The sequence below is a fragment of the Furipterus horrens genome, unplaced genomic scaffold (genome assembly GCF_987537825.1).
Source record: "Furipterus horrens unplaced genomic scaffold, mFurHor1.1.pri manual_scaffold_3, whole genome shotgun sequence".
Taxonomy (NCBI): domain Eukaryota; kingdom Metazoa; phylum Chordata; class Mammalia; order Chiroptera; family Furipteridae; genus Furipterus; species Furipterus horrens.
Genome location: NW_028327173.1, coordinates 8421681 through 8435687, shown reverse-complemented (window position 1 = coordinate 8435687; position 14007 = coordinate 8421681). Strand labels below are relative to the sequence as shown.

Sequence of the window (14007 nt, the reverse complement as noted above, 5' to 3'; positions counted from 1 at the left end):
ATTGCCACTGTCATGTACGTCTGTGAAGGCTTCTGTATCTGTCACGTCGTCATCGACTTTCTCGTTACACCTGTCTAGACCTTTATTATAAAATGTAATTATGTGTCCATGTCAGTCACACCTAGTAGCCTGTGATCACCAAGATAACTTGGTCCATATCTTATTAAATCTGTGGCCTCTGAGCCTATGTGCCCAATCTCTCAAGACAGATGGAGACAGAGAGAAGAGAGGAAGAAGAAAGAAGAGGAACAAGGGGAGGGAAGGCATATTAGCAAAAAGGTAAAACCATTCTGCTGGGGTGTCTTTGTGCTGTCCGGCCACATTTTGATCTTCTTGTTGTAATGAAGGGGGCAGGCCCTGAAGTTACATGAACCAACCCTCTGTCCTTCTACTCAGCAGGTGACCACTTTCCAGAGCTTGGAAAAGCCACCTTGCTAAGCCCCGATTTCTCCGTCAGTAGAACGGAGGTGGAGACGCTTACCTAATCACCGTGATAGGAAACGTAAAAGAAATGTTCACCGAGCATACCGCGCAGGGCTCGGGAAAGCCCCAAAGAGGCTCATCAAACACTGGCTATTGCTATTCCTAAACTCTCAGATGGCCTTGGAAATCTCTCCATCTCCCCACTTCTGATCCTGGACTGTCCCTTTTTCTAAGACTGAATCACACCCCTGCTAAGAAGCTCTGGGTCCACTGTCCCCCTTCCCAGAAAGGAAAGAAGTTCAAGTCCTGTGACTGTTTCTGGCTGAAGCCCAACAGTGAGGCCACAAGAAGAGATAGTCTCTCCCGTTGGAACGTGGCTCAGTCACTAAGCCGCCCTCTTACCTCTGACCCGACACGATTTCTTCCTGGCTACAGGTTCTCCGGTGGTGACCAAGCCTATTTTGGACAGTGGTGCTCTGAGGATGGATGGGGAATGACTTTGAGTCCGATAGGCACACTCTAATTATAATCACCCCAGTGCCAGCTTTAGAACAAAAACGATTTCTCGGCAAGAATGGGAAAACCTCTGCAAAGCTGCACAGCCTTCTGGTTAGGACCACAGGCAGGCCCCGGGGTGACACTATTTGTATCCTCACTCTGCCACTTGCCAGCTCGGTGGCCCTGGGCAAGTCATAGAACCTTTCTGTGCCTCAATTTTCTCATCTCTAAAATAGTAACCATAGTACTTACCTAGAGGATAGTTTATAGGATTAACTGAGGTAATACAGAGAATGGTTTAGAATAGTGTCGACCTATGGTGAGTAAACACTCAGTGACAGTCACCTAGCACGAAAGCAGTGATCTTCAGGGTGCCATGTATAACGTGGTACGTAAACCAAATTACACACACTCTGTAATGGAATCATCAGGGGTTCATCCATTCATTCATTCAGCAACTATTTCCCGAGCTTCGGTGATGTGCCGGGCACTGCTCTAGGCGCTGTGAATGGAGCAGAAAACAGACGACACTCTGCTCTCACGCAGCTGTCACCCCAGGACTCACAGCCAGGCCTCCCCCAATGCCCGGCACAAAGAGCAGTTCTCAGCCCGGGATGATTTCGGCCCTCAGTGGGCAAACTTCCACAAACACTTGTGGTTGCCACAACCGGGGTGTGGAGGGTTCTACTGGCATCTAGTGGGCAGGGGCCAGGGATGCTGCTAAACAACCTACAGGGCACAGGTTGGTCTTTCCCCCCACAAAGAATTATCCTGCCCCGAATGTCCACAGTGCCAGGGCTGAGCAACTCTGGTATGAAGTAATCTGTAAGAAGTCACTGGTTCCTTTGCTGGGTGTGGTCTTGGCCCACTGGCGGCTACTGGGTCCGCAGGGAGAGAACCCAGGAAAGGGAAGGACATGGATGGGCTGGAGAATAAGAGGACCCCAAATTTCCAGCTTCGCCTGGAAACAGCCTTCCTAGGAAAGAGAAACATACAACGTGCGTGGAGTGGAAGGCCCCAAGCCCAGGATCCAGATGCTCCTTTTCACTTGTGGCACGTGAGCCTTGGGTTGCTAACCTTACACGCAGGACCAAGCTGCCTCTTGACCAGTTCATCTCACATCTCAGTGAGAGGCAGGGATGCTTCCCTGACTCTCCATCATAAGAATTCACTGTAAGGGGCCAGAGCTGCCATTAGACTAAGGAAATAATAACCAAGAATAGAGATGAGCCTGTTGTTCCCTTAGCTTTCCCCCTGTTACAAACCAAAGGATGCTTCTGACATGGGAGACAATCCAGGGACGCGCACCTGGGTTTAAAGAGCAGGGAGACCTGCTGGGCTTGAATTCCCGGCTCAGTCACTGCCGGCTCAGTGACCCTGGGCATCAGGGCGGAAGGAGTAAGAGCGTGGACTCTGGAGTCAGAGCTCTGTCGCTTAACGGCCCTTTAGCAAATAATGTCATTTCTGTGCCTTAGTTTTCCCATATGTAAAATGGGTACAGTGGCACCTGCCTCATAAGTCATTATGAGGACTGACAGTATTCATCAAAGCATTAATACAGAAAAGCGCTTAGAAGCCACAGTATCAGGCTCCAAGGGAAGACTATGTCAAACTTGCCATCATCCCCACCACCCTGGTCATTACTATGTCATGGCAGACAAGTGACTTAACCTCTCCGAGTCCCAGTTTCTTCTTTTGAAAGATGGACAGAGTACCTGCCATCTCATTGGGTTCAGGATTCAATTATGTACGTTAAGCGCCCGGGAAAATATTTAAAACATTGTAAGTCCTTATTATTAGTTATTAAAAAGTTTGACTAACATACTGAAACGAGTCCTCATTTCGTCCCACATTAAATGATTGACCTTCATGAAAAGGAAGAGAACTCCCTGGTGTTAGGATGGTTCCAGAACCCGGGGTCTTGGGAGGTACCCAAGCGGTGAGTCCCACGCACGGTAATGCAGCAACAGACGTGAATGTTAAATACGGGGGCTGGCAGAGTAGGGTGCCAGTTGTGAGTATGCAAAACAGAATTTATTCTTGGATTATTATTTACTAATTACTGTATTACAACTGTAGACCTACTTTTGCCCACGCCTGTATTAGCTCTGGGCCCACCTTCCTTCCGTGAGAGCGCTCTTGGCTCTTAAGGACTCGTGTTACTTCAGTCTGTGGGGCTGGGACAGTATTGGGAATGTAAGGCCTTCGCATCCCCCACATAGGCACCCTGGCACCTGCTCTGATAAAAGAGAAGAGGGGCCGTGGGAGCCGGGCGAGCTGTGTCCTCCTCCCACCTCTCTCCATCCTCCCAGCCTGGCTGCAGGTCACAGGAGGGGAGCCCAGACGCCTCGGGACGCTTTGCTCGCAGACTGCCATTATAAGCTCTGCCTGAGCTCTTGCAGTCGGGTCTCAATTCATCAGAGGATTCAGGGGGACATGGCTTTTCAGAAGTCTGACCCAAAGGTCCAGCAAGGCCAAGTCAACAAAGCCACCAAAACAGACTGAGAACCAGTCAATTTCCACCTCGCAGAAGCCACCTGCTCAAATGGTTGTTCTTGCCAAACTCATGAGGGCGACGGTCAGCTTCTTTCGTCTTTCTAGCAGCGTGGGAGCCCACGGGAGAAGCAGAAATGCCTGCAGAGCACAGCCAGGACTCCGCAGCTCAGATCTGAGGTCGCATCAAACAAGCAAGCACGCTCTGGGCTCGTCCAACCACTTGGGGACAAAGAAGAGATGCCTTTGCTTGGTCTTCCTCCAGCTTCTCCACAGACGACATGGACCTGGCAGGGAACCCTGAATGGTGACACGGGCCTGCAGGACTCTTACCTGCTTGGAACCATCAGGTGCAATCTGCCACAATGGCTGGTCACCCTACTGGCTTCAGGAAGCTGTCTTTTTCTAAATGATTCCGCCTGAACCCGCTCTGCCTGTGTGTCAGATGACTACAACATTGCAGTGATGGCTGTTGGTGGCACCGCTTGTCATCCCACGTGTCACTTGCCCTAATATCCGGCCCAAACAGTATGGACTAATTTTCACTTACAAGATCACTTAAAAACCCATTGCCTGGCTTCAGCAGGCAGAATGAGTTGTGTTCTTGCCTGATGGATGGCAGGGGGTGAGAAGCCAACCGCTAATGCTCAAAGAAACCAACCCTGGAAGACTTGGAAAGAACTCAGGAAGTCGCATTGATTTTACTTCCCTGAGCTCTGTAACTGAGGGATGTACCTATCCCCTACACACACACACACACACACACACACACGCACACACACACACACGCACACACACACACACACAAAATATGCGACGAATAGGGCCCACACCCTGAGCTTGACCTTCTGGGCCCCATATGACTTGCACGGCGAGCAGGCAGCACTCCAACAAGCACGTCCCACCTGCCAAGCCCATCTGCTACAAACTCACTGGCAGCCAGAAGTCACAAATTATAACCCACAGGATTCCTAAAAAGTGCCAGCAGTCTTGGGGAGGGGGGCTGGTAAAGCAGTAGGAAGATGATGCCTTGCCTTACGCAGGGCAGATATGGGATGAGGCTCCTGTTATAAAAATCAGGCTGGCTTAGATTTATGCTTCATACAAAAGAAGTTTAGAAAAGCCTCAATACGTTATGAAAATTTGAAAGCATGAAATTAACCGGAACCAAAAACTTGACGTAGAGGGTCCTCCAAAGGTATTTTCCAAAGACAATGGAAAGACAGTAAATAAGAACCAATCAATAACTAATTTCAGCCATGCTGTACTGATCTGTACATCATCGATCTCCTTGGGATTATGCACGGGGATTTTCGGCAAGGGCTTCGAAGCCCCATCTCATGAGAGACCACCAGATTGGCAAAGACCCAGCTGTCTCTGTCATTCCGTGACCGTGGCTGGGGAACCGAGGCCTGCGCTACCTGATGGGCTCTGTCACCTCGGGCCAAGCTGACAGAAGGCCCCAGAGGTCCCGCCACGTTGGGTTCCATCCTCTCTGCCAGTTGAAGTTCCTCTTTCTCAGAAAAGATAAGAGCCTCCTTGGGAAAACGAGAGCAGAGGCAGAATGAACTGGGAGGGGGATGGCAAGAGACCACACTTCTTTTGCAAAGCCACAGCGTCTAGGTCTCTGCAGATGACTCGCCTGTTCAATTCAGTCCAAGGGTGGTGTCCTCGTCACCAAAGAGCAGTCAGACCCCAGGTAACAGCCTATTGTAACGCCTGAAAACAATAAAACTTACACCTACATACAGAAAGGTCGAAGGCCGTAGGAGATGACTCTTTACCCCACTCCCATCCTCAGCAATGCAACAGGCCGCGAATCCTCACCACCCAAGAAAGAGGGTACCAACACTTCCACTTGCAGAGGCACACAAGTACATCATCTCCTTAAAAATAAAACCCCAGCAAACCACTGGCATCTTACTGGACATAAGTATAACATTATAGACAGTGAACACCAATTTGAGTTGGGTACAGCGGCGCTTCATTGTTTCATCCTACGCAGAGCGAAGCAACCAATGGACTTTAACATTAGTCATTCATCAGATAAAACATTTTTAAAGAAACAAACTGCCATATTTTCCCCTCGAAGAACAGCAAGGATTTTAAACATGTTTTTTTTTTTTCTTTTTTTTTTCCCAGAGATCTTAACGCCGAGAAAAACAGCTTAGAAATGTTACTTTAAACAAATCCATTCTCTGACGACCAACAATGAGGCGAATTGGAACAAATGCTTGGCTCTCTTCTTGCCAGGCTCCTCCTGTCCACCTGTCCAAGGCTGCTTTGACCCCACCAGCCCCGGAGATGCCTCCGGAGCGGTGAAGTGTGCCACCTGCGCCGATGCCCTCGGCACTCACTGCCCGCCAGCATCCTCATTAGGGATTATCAACTCGCTTGAAGCAGGCAGAGAAGATGGGCTGGCTGCCAAGTGTTCTTTCAACACAGATTCCGAAAGAAGATCCTGCAAAGTGTCGAAAGCCCAGATTTTCAGCAGCTCACTTTCTAGACTCCGTTACATAGCAACCGTACCAGCTCACAGAGGGTACCAACCAAGTTAATATTTTGTTTAAAATGACACGCTGCATTAACCTGCTAGGAAAATCCAGGCTTTCTTCATCAACTTACCTACTGTCAGATATCATCACTGGAACGAAACATCCAATGGTGGGTGGATGAGTTTGGTTAATTCATTAAAAAAGAAAACAAACAAACCCAAAACTTTAAACAAAATATTTGAAAAGGTATCTAGCAGTTTCTTGGCAGAGAGAGCAAAAGGTAAGTCTTCCCCCATAACCATTTGTGCTAATATTATTAAAAGTACATTAGCATTCATTGAATATGTGCATAATGCCCTTTCATTAAAAGATGACTTACCCGGTGCCTTTTGAAAGATAGTCATTTCATTCAAAAGCCTCGATTTGAAAAGTGATAACTCAATAGCTCTAAATACTCTCATGGTTTAGGTCCACTGAGTGGCACCAACACAGATAAAATTAAGCAGAAGACTAATTCAGAAGAACAGCCAGGAACCCCCAGGAGCTGAGCATTGGCGGGCCTTCCTGGGGGTGCATTATGAGGACACGTGAGGACACCAATCAGCCACATGTGGCAGTGAACCTGCGACAACCCAACACTTTCCTTTAGGTATATTGATGCACTAGCAGAGGAAGCGACCAGACCACCTCTGTAGAGGGTGTCTGTTCTAGCGGAATGCTGAGAAAAGGGCAGGAGGAAAAAACAACAACATCAAAATCATTTGCAGAGGCTAAATCATGGGAAAAGTAGTGAGCTGACACCCTGTGGCCGTAAATGAGTAAACGCCACTCCACTGGATGTATGGGGGGGCGGGGGCTGGTTTTCCTTTCAACCATCACATCAGTTTAAATTCACATCTCATCCATTTAGAGCGCTATGCGGCCAATGATGAACTTGAGTTAGAACCTTTTAACATTTTATTTTCTAGTTGTAAAGTCGCTAAATGCCCCTTAGGAAAGGCTCTGAAAAACAGCAGTGGTGCCCAGAGGAAAAATGAAGACCAGCCTTCCTCCAGCCCCTCACAGCCAGCGACGGGCACGGCAGGCGTGCCCCCATGAGCAGGAGGGGAGCTGCTGGTTCTGCGTGTTTCTAGGACTCGCAGGAGATCTGAAAGTCATGTCCGTTTCCACAGCCTTGCGTGTTTTTGTAGGGAAAAGGAGAACAGAACAGCCCCCTGTGGCCACACTACAGCAGTTTAACCATCGGCTAAGTATCCCAGCTTCCACACGGAGTGTATGGACCATTGCTGACTGGCCTCCTTAGCACGCCCAGTGTGCCCCTAGACCCAGGACTCAGATAAAGCCGCTGAACTTTTCCTTGGCTGAGGAGAGGGGCAGACGGCAGGCAAGCAACCAGCACTGTTCAGTCCCCTTTGCCATGGCTTTTGATTCTTAGCGAAATGCCAGTTCTTGGCTCTTCCTGAATGTTGGAAGAGTTCTTGCCACGCTTCTCCCCTCCCCCTAGGTACTGGCAAAGAACGTCTTCCACACACGATGACATAGCAAGGGACAAGTGACAAAGTAGCCAGACACCCACCTTGAATACTGTGCAGCAAACACCAGGCTCACAACACCTTTGCACCATTACGTCATGGCTACTTCAGTACCAAGTGACGGTCCCAGTTCCTAGGACTTGAGACAGAGTCCTGAAGTACCAAGTTAAGATCTGACTTGCAGTTCAACATAAAACAGCTGGTGTTCAGGCTTAATATCTCACACCCCCAAAAGGCACACCTTCCCTAGGACCGGACACGGACGGAGAGCCGGCATGAATATGAGAACAGACTCTCGACACTTAGGAGAAGCTCTTGAAATAGCAACACCACCAGAAAAGCCATTTGAGTCATGGAGCCATCGGTCCCTCATACTTCATCACATGACATATTTATACAAGTGACCCTCCTGGACTGGATAAGTTTTTCCTGTTGTGTTCTGGATTTCAGCAGTCATAGTTCACAATTCCAATGATACTAATGACCAGTGACACCCATTTCTTAATGGGCAATTAGGCACGAAAAATAAAAAAAGGAAAGAAAAGAAAAACCTTGAAAAGCCAGCTTTGACCCTTTTAATTTTCTGTTCATAGAACACAAACGGTCCATTTTCGGGTGCTTCCTCCACCTTTAACCCTTACAGGCGGTTTCTGAGCTCCATCACTGCCAATGTCATCACAGACCAGCTGTCTCTTTCCCCTCCTCAACTGCAAAGAGTCCCTTCAAGCAGCAGCTTTCTGCAGCCCACAATCAAAGCCATCGTTTCGACAGGAGCCCATCACTCAGCCTTTGAGATCTAAGATATCCCCCCTGGAAAGTGCTCTCGGTGTTTATATTTGCTGGAAATTTAAACTCCCTGCTGAGCAGGGGCATCTACGTTGCGGCGCTACGCTCCCCCGCCTGCCCGATCTCAGATGGGGGGAAAATAAAGTCCAGATGCAATCGAGACAAGGGATTTGGCATCCGTGGAGAAAAGTGCAAAGCAGCCCAAACCTCTGCCCCAAACACGGCAGGAGAGCCTGAAGCTCGCTGTCAGGATGACAGTCATTCCAAAGGAAGCAGGGTCGGGAACTGGGGGGCGGCTCTGGCACTCGCCCCTGCCGCGGGTGGGGGAAAAAAGCCCGGGCATGAAAAGTTTGCCCACGGAGCTGGGGGCTGTGTGCCACCTAAAGGGCACTTTCTGCTGCTGGAAGGGGCCCGCGGGCTGCGCCTCGCTCGCGCCTCCCAGGGCCGGTGTGACCGTGTGAACCGGTGCACACTGCGCCCGGGTTTTCCTTAATGACAGCAGCCTGCAACTCCCAGCAGGGGGGCAGCGGTGGCCACTGCCGGGCGGAAAGGGCTCCGAGCCACAAAGCAAGGCGATTTCGCCCGGGGCGTGGGGAACGCCGAGCCTCCGGTCCCCTCCAGGCCCAGGTCCGGCTCGCTTGCCTCTCCTCCGCCCCGGGCGCCTGGCAATCCCTACCTTGCGTGCTGTGCTGGTGATTCTCCATATTCGCTGCCGCCGGGTCTGCCGCCGCTGCCGAGGCGCTGGCCGCCGCTCCGGGGCCCGGGCCGGGGCCGGGGCCGCCGCCTCCGCTCAGTTCCGCCAGTCTCCGGTTGGTGGCCGTGAGTTCAGCTCTCAGGTTGGTCACCTCCTGGCTGGCCGACTGGACCGCCCCATCGATGCGGAGCGCGAGCTGCTTATTGTCTTCCATCATGCTCAGGATTTTGGCCTGGGGGCGAGAGAGGTGACAAAGAGCTGCATGATGCGCGGGGGGGCGCACGGCCGGGCACCCCCGGCTCTACCTGTTGGGTCCCCTGCGGCCCGGCTCCCTCGCGCCGCGACCCCCGGGCACCGGCAATGCCAGCTCCTCGGGGCGGAGGAATGACAGCGGCGCCTCCAGCCGGAGTCGGCGGTAGCAGAGCGCTGGGGAAGGAGGAGGGGGAGGAGGAGGAGGAGAAAAAGGAGAAGGAGGAGCAGCGATCGCCGAGACCCCAGCGCCGAGAACGCTAGAAGAAGGACACCGCGCGCCGCCCGGCACTGTTTCAATGGAGCCTACCATTTGCCGCGTGCTCGGGAGGGGGCCTGGCCGGGCAGCATGGGCGCACCCTCGGCCTCTCGCGCGCCCCACTTCGGGGACACACCCCCAGGGGGCGGGGGCGGCGGGAGGCCGCTAGGAGTGGGCCTAAGCGGCGCTCCCGGCGAGGGGTGCGCAGCGCTTGGCCCAAAGCTGTCTCTCGGTCCCCTCCCTCGAGCGGTGGGGCGGCCCCCGCCCTGGCGAACTAGCGCCCCGCGCCTTGCTGGAGCTAGGGAGGAGGTGGGTGCTTGGGAGAGAGGGGTGCTTGGAAAAGGGGCCCCGGAGGGGAGAGGGCAAGGAGCTCCGGGGGGAGGGGGCAGCCTCCGCGAGCTCGGGAATGCAGTTCTTGCCTTGCGGGTTGCTTAAAATTCGCGGAGGAAATTGCAGCGGGGAGCTGGGCTGGTGCCCCGCATGCCTCACTGCCCACCTCTTCCCCACCCCACCTTCGCCGTCCCACCCCGAGCTGTCCTCCTGTCCCGAAGGAGCGCTCCGTCCTTCCCCGGGGTGGGCCACTTGCGCTCCGGCCTCCCCTCCTACCTGAAACCCGGTGTGCGCGCCCGAGGGGGGAGGGGTGGCCTTAGCCAGGTCCCGAGCGTCTAAGCTGGGGTGGAGGACGAGAGGGATGAGGCCAGGAGAGAGAGAGCTGAAAGGCGTCAGCGGGGCCTCCCCCCTTATCCTCCTACTGGGAGTAGGAGCTGGAAGCCCAGCTGCCTCAGCTTACCCACTCTCTTCTCGGGAGACCTGCGGTAACCGTAAAGTTGATAAACCCATCTAGCGCCTCTTTCTCCCAGAGCACAGGCTTTGCATTTTTCACTGGGGCCCTGGATTCCAGCCACCAGACCTTGTTACCATAGCAAGCTTCATTCCATGCAAATAGGACAGTTTAAAGCAGCCAATGTAACCCGTGCGCCACCATTCCAGCTGGTCAGCCCGGCAGAGCAGCCCAGGCCCAAGGTGAAAGCCCTGGGTGTGCTCCTGCATGGGGGGGGGGGGGGGTCCCCGGGGGTCCCCCCTTGAGATTCAACAGCATTACTTGGAAGCCTACTGTGTGCAAAGCGCTCAGCAGGCATTGCCATCTCTTTGGAGTAAGGGTGATTATTCCCATTTTAGAGCTGAAGAAGCCGAGGCTAGGGACAGGCTTGACCAATTTACCCAACAAGCCCACAGAAATCAGGTGAAACCAGGACTGGAAGGAAGAAATCATCTGATTCTGAATTAGTCCCATTGTGTCTTCAGGAGGCATTGGGTGATGGGTAATTTTCTTCCCTTTACAGGGACCATAAACATACCCTTTTACTCGATCCTCTGTTGCAAGAGAACAGGACGGTACTCCATGGTGGAGCATGTGGCAGCACAATTTTCACTCAGTCCACCCTCCTCAGTAACTGGTCAGCTGGAGAGTGACCCTGACTGTAGCCTCATTAGCACCAGTGCTGGCCCACTGGGCCAACAGAGGCTCTTAGACCGCTTGGTGTATTTGTACATCAGGATTCAGTTCTCTGAAGTTCTTCAGTTAAGTTACAGAGGGGCTTCAGAATGATAGCTCTTGGTGGGTCTTCACAAGGGTGGGGGTGGCCTGGTGCAGCTACAGGAGGAAAACAGTTTGGGGGTACCTCAAAAAGTTAAACATAGAATACCACATGACCCAGAAATTCCACTCCTCAGTATCTACACCAAAGAGTTAAAAACATACTCAGACAAAACGTAGACAAACATTCACAGAAGCACTATTCTCAAGAGCCAGGTGGAAACAACCCAAATGTCCATCAAATTATTTGGAGGGTTATCAGCTGTGAGGGGGAAGGGGAAGAATGGGGAAATGGTGCAGGGACTAAGAAGCATAATTGGTAGGAACAAAATAGACAGGGAGAAGTTAAGAATAATACAGGAAATGGAGAAGCCAAAGAACTTAAATGTGCAACCCACGGACATGAACTAAGGTGTGTGTGTGTGTGGGGGGGGATTGCTGGAGGGAGGGGCGGACCAGGCAGAGTGGGACAAAGAGGGAAAATTGGGACTACTATAACAACATAATTAATAAAATATACTTTAAAAAAGAATGAATAAGCAAACTGTGGCCCAGCCACATCGTCGGCATATTAATCAACCATGAAAAGGAACATAAAACGTAGGGATATGTTACAATGTGGACAAACCTCGAAAACACTATGCTAAGTGAAAGAAGCCAGACCCAGAAGGTCACATGTCATATGATTCCATTTCTATGAAATATCCAGGGAAGTTAACTCCATAGATACAGAAAGCAGATCTGTGTTTGCCAGGGACCAGGGGAGGAGAGAACGGGGGCACCCAGCTTTAGTTGGGGTGATGAGAATGTTTGGAAGGACATAGGCTGTGTGTGCCCAACATTGTGATTATATTAAATGCCATGGAATTGTTCGCTTTAAAATGTCTTTTCTTATGTTATGTGAATTTCACTTCCATCAAAAGTCAGCATGGATGCAAATACAAAAAAACGAACAAAACAAAACAGAGGCTGTTCTGGGAAGAGGCCTGAGGAAACAGTTAAGAGCAGCCCTGTTTGGAGAGCTGTGTGTGTGTGTGTGTGTGTGTGTGCGTGTGTGCGCGCGCATGTGTGTGCAGACATGCCCACGTGGGTGGGTGAGCGATGGGCGCACCTCTGTTACAGCCCCCATCGGAAGGCGCGGTACTTCATCTGTTTACATGTCTGTCCCACTCACTTCACTGTGAGCGCCCGCACGGGGGAGGGGAGCGGTCCGCGTTACATTACTCTCGTCTGCATCCTCGCCGCCTAACCCAGACTCAGCATTCTGCAGAGGAAGGTACGTGAGCGTGTTTGGGCAGTAAACAAACTCACCACGGCTTACTCATTTCCTCTTCAGTGAGCTCCTCCCCACACACCGGGAGTTTACAATCAAGGCACAACAAAACAAAATCTCCAGCAAGGGACAAAGAAAGCGCGGACCCATTTCTCGGGCCCCTTCTCTGCCGCTTCTTCCCCAGCTGTGGTACGGCTATGAGGTTTCAAGACACTCACCTTAGAAACTCCTGGGGGGCTTCCTAGGATTTTAAAGAATTTTATTTTTTGAGGTTTATTTTTTTTTTTCTTAACATGAAAAAGGGACCTTTCCCCTTATGTTTCCTTATGTTCAGCCACATACAAAAGGACGAGATCGCAGATGGAAAGCCTGAAATCAATTAGCCTCTAGAATCTACTTGATTGAAACCAAAAAGGTTTCTGTTCTACCTTTCTTCCCTGCAACTTCCACCGCTGCTCCTCCCTAGGTGGTCTCAGGTAACAGACTCCTCAGAGAATCCTGTCCTCTCCCATTTGTCTAACTCCCCCCCCCCCCCCCATTGCAAGCCCACGTGCCTATGTGAAGGCTAATATGCACACACAACTCATTTCCTGGGAGACACATGTAAACTGTTGGGGGAGGGGCTCCAGAGCTGTCCATCATCCACAGTTCTCTCTCTCTTTAGGGTCCACAGCTACGAGCATGTGGCAGTAATGTGCGTTCCATTTCGGGATCTAACGCTCTTCGCGTTCCTAAAGTAGCCCCCACCTCACACCTTAGGAAGCTGATGTGAAGAACCAAGCCAGAAAATAGGGTCACTTCATAGAGGCCAGCTGTCATTGTCCCAGTGTCCCCGGTTGTACATCCCTCCCTAGCAGCTGCCTACCATCCAAGGCTCAGACAGTGCCCTGGTCCTTATGTGGTCACCAGCTGCCACCAATATTTGCTGCGTATCCTTTCTGAGCAGAAGGAGCAAACTGTGCCGTGAGTGTTCGGTGCCCATCAAAGCTTGTGTGGGCGCTTCTGAAAGTGCAGAACCAAACTTGCTCAGAAAAAGAAAATCCCCAATAACCAGGGCGCTTCTGAAAGTGCAGAACCAAACTTGCTCAGTAAAAGAAAATCCCCAATAACCAAGGTAAAGAGCTTAACCTATTGCTGACAGCAATGCCACGCACGTCCCTTCCTCCATAAATAGAGTGACCTTATAACTTAATGTCCAAACTGGGACACTTTGGAGAGTGAAAGAAGGTGCTGGGGGTCATGAAGCCGAGACAAGTGGCCTAAGGTGGAACCATCCCAGGAAACGCCATATACATGGCGTTTGGTCCTACCAAACAGCCAGTTTGGTCCTACCAGGCGACATTGGGCTTACTTCCTCCAGCTCCCTCATTGTAAACTGATGGACAAACAGAGGCTGAGAGACAGGAAGGGACCCTGCAGCCATGTCGGTAAAGGAGTTGGGCAAGATTAAAACCGGAGTTTCTAGAAAATGACCCAGTATCCCGTTGACAGGCATCCAGAAGAACGGACTGTCAGGCTCACGCCAGCCCATTGTTGCACGGGGCACCTGCCACGTTCTAGATGCAGAGGAGCGGGTCCATGGTCTTGCACAACCTGGCCTCTGACTTCATCCTGTACCATGTTCCCTCAGCTCACTACACTCTTGTCACTTAATTCTTTCTGACCTCAGGGACTTTGCTGTCTCTCTTGCCTCTACCTGGAATAATCT

The 14007-nt window shown here is 51.4% G+C and overlaps 1 protein-coding gene across 1 annotated transcript in view; it reads right to left on the bottom strand.

Moving 5' to 3' along the window:
* Window positions 1–9205, bottom strand: part of KAZN (kazrin, periplakin interacting protein) — a 386388-nt gene extending 377183 nt beyond the window's left edge. Inside the window, exon 1 of the mRNA XM_090268631.1 lies at window positions 8904–9205. Within this exon, the coding sequence (XP_090124757.1) occupies window positions 8904–9138 (235 nt within the window). The 5' untranslated portion in view covers window positions 9139–9205. The remainder of the gene's footprint in view (window positions 1–8903) is intronic.
* Window positions 9206–14007: the final 4802 nt, after the last annotated feature.